A 6,986-nucleotide genomic window follows, 5' to 3' on the forward strand; every position below is an offset into this window, starting at 1 on the left:
ATCATCATGATGTATATTTTAAATATCTTACAGTTTTATATGTCAACTATACCTCAATAAAGCTGTTTTGTTTTGTTTTTTAAAGAAATTTAGGAACTTCCCTGGTGGTCCAGTGGTTAAGACTCTGAGCTTCCACTGCAGGAGGCACAGGTTCAACCCCTGGTCAGGGAATTAAGATCCTACATGCCACATAGCATGGCCGAATTAAAAAACAAAACAGAAGAAGAACAGCACAATAAAAATTTAATTTAAAAAATAAAATAAAAAATAAATTTAAATCAAAATTTGAAATTGGGCAGATTCCACCAGTAGGGTTATCAGGGATACAGTATAATATCGTTTCTTAAAGGAAGGGATTTAGCCCACTTGTATTAGAATCATCTGGGGACATTTGTTAAAATACAGATTCCTGGGCCCTCTCTCAATAAGACTCTGGAGTGGGACCTGCCTTGGAATCTGCATTTTAATCATGCATCCCAGTTGTTTGGATTCAGCCCTGGTTTACACCTGTTGTCCTGGGGTAATTATTTGCTCTCAAAATCCAGATTGGATTATAAACTGTATTTTCCTTCCACCAAGTTGACACTGCAGAGCCAGTGGAAAAAGTCCCCGAGGTGACGAGCCCAGTGGAAGGGGCTTCAGGGTCAGCTCAGCCACTCACAGATGGTAACTCAGATGAGTATCTCCAGTTCTCTTGGCCCACGTCCTCGCCTGCATTATTGGGGTTGATGTTGCTTGCCTCTCGGGGTGGTTGGGGGGACTGGATGAGGGGACATGTGTCCAGTGTCCAGCACAAAGGCTGCCAGCCAGGGCCCGATTCAGATCAGTGCTGGTCTCTCCATCACGCTTCCAGGCTCTCGCAGCTGAACTCCGGAGGCCCTGTCACCAGGGCCCCATTTGCGAAGGCGGCACCAGACAGGCTGTGGGAATGAGCTTCACAGCTTTTGTCAAAGTGGCATAATAAAGCCCCCAAGTGTCTGCTCTTTGCAAACTGGGATAGCAGATCAATTGTGGCATAAACAAAATAGCAGGCTTGGTGCAAACCTGGGGACAGATTACGCCTCTGCAGGGTGTGAGTGGGGGAAGGGGCGATTTTCAGGGTGGCTGGGTTTGCCTTTTCTCTGGCTGAAGCTTCAAGGCTCCTCTCCAGAGCCAGCCTGGCTCCCCACAGATTGCCAGAGCTTGGGGGACTGTCCTTCCATCCTGGGAAGCATCTGGCTAGGCAGCAGCCCTGGGCACAGGCCTTACCGCTCTCAGCAAGAGGCCTGACCCAGGGGTCTCAGCACCCCCAGAGCTCTGAGCCTCTTAGTGTTGATGGGGAAGGAGAGTAGACCGTGCCCCCTCTACCCCGTCTGTGGAGCTGAGCTGACAGTGGGCCTCTAGGGAAGCAAAGGGAGGTGAAGTGGGCCAGACCTCAGGAATCGGAGCAGTGAGAGGGACACTTGTGTTGGGTGCCCTCTGTGCTGGCAGAGAACCTCCTGACCTGCCTGTCCCCTTCATTCTGGGCAGAGAGTGACACACGCAGTCAAGCATCTGCCATCATTTTGGGCCTGGAGTCACAACCATGAGGAGACCTCAGGACAAGGTCCAGCCCAGCCTCTGCATGGGGGCAGCGGGGTAAAGCTGTGCCCTGGCCCAGGGATGAGCCACTGGCCGCAGAGGGGTGGGGAGCTGTGCAAACCTCTAAGAGGGCAGCCTGGATCCTCTGTGAGCGCATCTGTCTGGTTTTCCAGCATAGCCCTGAGATTAGCACGAGGCCTGCCAAACCAGGTCCTCAGTAAGTGTTTGCTAGAAAACGGAATCAGCAGGTGGATGTTGGTCTTCTGGGTGCATATCTGGTGGTGCTGTCATGTAGAGGTCCTAGCAAAGGCCACAGTCCTGTGGGGAAGGAGAAGGTGAGGGGAAAAATAGGTCTCATTCTGGGTTCTGCCATCCAGGGAAGAGGCAGATCCTCAGCAAGAAACCCAGACTCTAAAGGGGATGCTGGGGCAGAAGCCAGGAGTCCACACATGAAGGAGTTTGGAGGAATCTGAGGATGCTCCCCGAAAATGGAGATGGCCTTTGACTGGGCAGAAGGTCAGGCAGGGGCAGTCCTGTGGAGAGGCCGGCAGGAAGATGAGTCCCCTGCCTGGGGGCAACCAGCTAGACTGTTAGCTTGATGCAGTGGTCCCCTCTGTGCCTCATTCCTCCTGCTGTCCCCAAGCCCTGGGTTGAGTCTGGTTTGAATCACTCTGCTGTCTTAGCTGCGCCATGGGAAGAGGGATGAGTCTGCCTTGGTGGGGACATTAAGGGAGGAGCAGTGGCCCCTCTCCCCAGCAACGGTCAGTGGAGAGAGAACCACAAGAGGAGAGCAGACTCTTGGGGACAGGCGCTGTGACTGAGGGTCAGCCACTCTCTCCACATGAAAGTGCTCTCCTAGCTGCCAGTCCTGGAGGACTGCAGTTTGGTTCTCTAAGAGGAATGGAGGCCTGTGGTGCCCTCGGAAGGCAGTCTAGGGTGGCGGAGAGGAGGTGGATGTTACACACCAGCTGACCTGGGCTTCAGGCTCAGCCCCACCATATCCCGGCTGTGTGGCCATGGCAACTATTTAGCCCCTTGACCCGAGGTGTCCTTATCTGTTAAACAGATGTGGGGGTTATAAATCACAAGACCCATTTTGCTGTTTTAATAGATACAACAGATGTATCTAAAAATTCTCTTTAGAATGAGGGCTAATGTATTATATGTCACTCTTAGCTTTAAGACTTTAGCTGAAAATTCTAAAGAATAGGAAAATCCCATTCAATATTCTCTTAGGTATAGTATGAATATGCCAGGCTCAGGATTTTTCAATTCTTTAGGAATTTAGCCAAGTGATCACCCTACTAGAGGTGCTGTTTTCCCTTCATGAGCAGCAGCAGTGTTGTGTATGATGGTCTAAGCACCAAGCTAGAAGCCAGGACACATGTATGGCATCTGTCCCCCACAAACTGTAAGTCATGTGGCCTCTGCCCCTGCTCACTCGCCTATGCAGTGTGGGGCAGACCAGAATTAAGGTCCCTCACAGTTCTAATAGTCTAGGCATTTTGAAGTTTTTCTTAGCACGACAGTACAAAAAAATCATAAACACACAGTTTGAAAAGTTATTATACAACGAACACCCATGTAACCACCACTCAGATGAACAGAACATTCCCAGTGCCCCAGAGTCCCCCTGGGTCCCCTCACAGGCTCCACACCCTGCCACCCCCAGAGGAAACCCCAATTCTGACTTTTATCAAAATTAAGTCCTCAACTTCCCTTATAATTTTACCAGCCAAGTATTCATCCTGAAAAAGATACTGTAGCTTGCTTTTGCCTGGTTTTGAATTTTACACAAATGGAATACTTTTGTGTCAGTTTCTTTTAACACCCTTTTTGTGAGATCATTTACATTGCTGCAAGTAGCAGTGGTTTATGCTTTTTCTTTGCTGTATAGTACATTTCCTTATATGAACAGACCATGAATTAGGCTGCTGGATACTGGGTTATCAATCTAGGAGTTTTTATAAATACACACACACACACACACACACACACACTCCCACTCCACACATAGTCATATTGATTCAGAGCTAATTTCTTTGTGAATTCAAGAACTTGAGTTTGGCTTTAAAGTGTAGCAAGGGACTTCCCTGGTGGCGCAGTGGTTGGGACTCTGCACTCCCAATGCAGGGGGCCCGGGTTCATTCCCTGGTTGGGGAACTGGATCCCACATGCATGCCACAACTAAGAGTTTGCATGCTACAACTGAGGAGCCTGTGTGCCTCAACTAGGGAGCCTGCGAGCTGCAACTAAGACCTGGTGCAACTAGCTAAATAAATATTTAAAAACAAACAAAAATAACAACAAAATAAAGTGTAGCAAAATCCCTCTATTGAGTTCCTGGTTACACAGCTAGTTTGGTTTGTTTCACACTCTTATGGCCAAATTCTGAATCTAGGGACATAATACATCTTCCTCAATAGAGGCATCATTATAAGACTTTGTCCTAACTTGAGTCATTAAGCATAAGATGAAGACAGTGTCGGGCAATTGGGTATTTCCTCCAAGGAGTCTAGAAAATGACTAGCATACAAGTTTAAGAGATCATTCTGAAAAAAACTTTCTCTGGCCTTTTTAGGGAAATAGTAAGCCACACCATTCCCAGAGCTGGCCCCACTCCACTAACAGTTCACAGGTAGACCTCCTGACGTTGGGCATGTATTAAACAGGAATGCCCCCAAACTTTTGCTACAGAGGTGTTGACAGGTGCTATTGTGCCACTCAGACAGACGATGCCTTTTCAGCTCAGACTCCAGGCAGCAGTAGGTCTTCATGCTAAGGGATTACATCCCCTGCTATAACCAGAGTCAGGCAGCGTGGGTCCCACAAGGACATCACAGCCAGCAGCTGGCTGAGAGCTCAGGTTGGAGGAGCAGAGCTGCCACTCTGCGCTGCCCTGGATGGCATGGGCCAAGCATCCTGGCAGGAAGCCAAGCCTTCTGCAGAAATCAGTTGATAAAGAAGCTCCCTTAAAGACTGTGCTTTGAACAAATGGGTAAATTAACACTTAATTATGAGTTCAAAGCATTAAGCAACTGCCCTGGCACAGAGCAGACCTCTCAGGACAAAAGCCATTCCAGACACATGGCAGCACAGGACCCAACTGGGCCCAAACCTTTCCCCTGGCTACAAGTGTGAGGAGGGGTGATGGCGGTCCTTGGGTGAGAAGGAGCAGATGTGCAATGGCCGAGCCATGCTCACTCTCGGAAGGTCATGGACTCATTCTCAAACAACCCATCTGTCAGTTTCATAAATTCCTTTTCAGAGACCATCAAATATAGCTACCTGGACTGAACACACCCCACCTCCTCCTCAGCAATCCCATAAAATGAAGCCTTTATGGAATTCTGTCCTAACAAGGCCCAGGTGTGCCAGTGGTACGTTAAAAACAGTTTGAGGGATGGGAGAGCAGGTGTCACTTGTTCGGTTTGTGGGCATCACAGTAGTTTGCACCTAGCAGTGGGTTCTGTTTTGTGTGTCCTGATGGATCCTTGCTAGTGACTACCTTGCCCCACCCATATTGATTTATAGATCCCCAAGACGACAGGCCACAACTCCTCCATCAGTTTAGGGGTTGCCCAGATTAAGAACCATATCTAGGGAGAGAAATGTCTAAGTACCACTTGAGTGATGCCACTCAGGATAGGAGCCATGTCAGCACCTGCATACACCTACCCTGCGCCAGGTGGGGACCACCTGCTCAGCCAGGACCTCACTGACCCCTGCTCTGTCTCTACAGGTTTCGGCATGACCACCCCCGCAACGGTGGGCGGGAAGGCCTTCCTCATCGCCTACGGGCTGTTCGGCTGCGCCGGTACCATCCTGTTCTTCAACCTCTTCCTGGAGCGCATCATCTCGCTGCTGGCCTTCATCATGCGCACCTGCCGGGAGCGCCAGCTGCGCCGCAGTGGCCTGCTGCCCGCCACCTTTCGCCGCGGCTCCGCACTCTCGGAAGCCGACGGCCTGGCGGGCTGGAAGCCCTCAGTGTACCACGTGCTGCTGATCCTGGGCCTGTTCGCCGTGCTGCTGTCTTGCTGCGCCTCGGCCATGTACACCAGCGTGGAGGGCTGGGACTACATGGACTCGCTCTACTTCTGCTTCGTCACCTTCAGCACCATCGGCTTTGGGGACCTGGTGAGCAGCCAGCACGCCGCCTACAGGAACCAGGGGCTCTACCGCCTGGGCAACTTCCTCTTCATCCTGCTCGGCGTGTGCTGCATCTACTCGCTCTTCAACGTCATCTCCATCCTCATCAAGCAGGTGCTCAACTGGATGCTGCGCAAGCTGAGCTGCCGCTGCTGCGCGCGCTGCTGCCCGGCACCCGGCGCGCCCCTGGCCCGGCGCAACGCCATCACCCCGGGCTCCCGGCTGCGGCGCCGCCTGGCCGCGCTCGGCGCCGATCCCACGGCCCGCGACAGCGACGCCGAGGGCCGCCGCCTGTCAGGCGAGCTCATCTCCATGCGCGACCTCACGGCCTCCAACAAGGTGTCGCTGGCGCTGCTGCAAAAGCAGCTGTCCGAGACGGCCAACGGCTACCCGCGCAGCGTGTGCGTCAACACGCGCCAGAACGGCTTCTCGGGCGGCGTGGGCGCACTAGGCATCATGAACAACCGCCTGGCCGAGACCAGCGCCTCCAGGTAGACGCGCGCCCCGCCGCGCCACGGACCCTCACCAGGCTGGCGTGCAGCCCGGCGGCGTTTGCTTGCCTTCTCTCAGACGCTGGCGCTTTCTTAACCTCTATCCAATAAAATGAAACCAAAAAAAATTTTTTTTAAAGAAATACTATTTGGCCAGGCCTGATGTTATCAAGGGCAGGTTTGGGGGAGCCTGTTTTCCTTACGGGCGCCCTCTTGGAGAACCGTAGTCCCCAGCAGATTCTCCTCCAGGGAGAGAAAAAGTGGCACCCCAGACCCTTGCCCAGTGCACGTGGCTGAGAGGAGAGTGCCGCCCCTGGGTTTTGCAGACTGGCACTGAACCCCGTCTCCATGCACATAAGCAGCTGGCAACCCCAAAGCATATGGTGCAACTTTTCATGGCTCTGAGTTACCTCCGCAGCATTTAGAATCCTGGCCCAGCCTAGCAGCTTCCTTCTGGTCGTCAGAAGTGATATAGTCACAGTTATGACAGGTGGGGGTGGGGAGAGCCATATGTTGCCTCCCGATGTATATATATAGAACAGCCGCTACACACAGAGAACGGTGTAGTATTATGCAATGAGATGAAACATAACACCAACTTGCGGACTGTGGCATTTCCCAGAGATTTGGGAATTGCAGGGGTAAGGGGCTTAGCAGGCCTTTCTCAGCCTGGAGTTAGTCCACTGAGCACAGTGCACTGGGCAACTTCTTTTAAAGAGGAAAAGCCTGGGGTGGCCTGCAGGGCGGGGAGCTGCAGGTTGGAGGACACGGGCTCTGCTTCAGCTG

The 6,986-nt window shown here is 52.0% G+C and overlaps 1 protein-coding gene across 1 annotated transcript in view; it reads left to right on the top strand.

Annotated features, from left to right (window-relative positions):
- The window catches only part of KCNK12 (potassium two pore domain channel subfamily K member 12), a 46,035-nt gene extending 39,409 nt beyond the window's left edge, over nucleotides 1-6,626 (top strand). The window contains exon 2 of the mRNA XM_057742724.1: nucleotides 5,303-6,626. Within this exon, the coding sequence (XP_057598707.1) occupies nucleotides 5,303-6,204 (902 nt within the window). The 3' untranslated portion in view covers nucleotides 6,205-6,626. The remainder of the gene's footprint in view (nucleotides 1-5,302) is intronic.
- The last annotated feature ends 360 nt before the right edge of the window (nucleotides 6,627-6,986 follow it).

Source organism: Hippopotamus amphibius, chromosome 7 (assembly GCF_030028045.1).
Source record: "Hippopotamus amphibius kiboko isolate mHipAmp2 chromosome 7, mHipAmp2.hap2, whole genome shotgun sequence".
NCBI lineage: Eukaryota > Metazoa > Chordata > Mammalia > Artiodactyla > Hippopotamidae > Hippopotamus > Hippopotamus amphibius.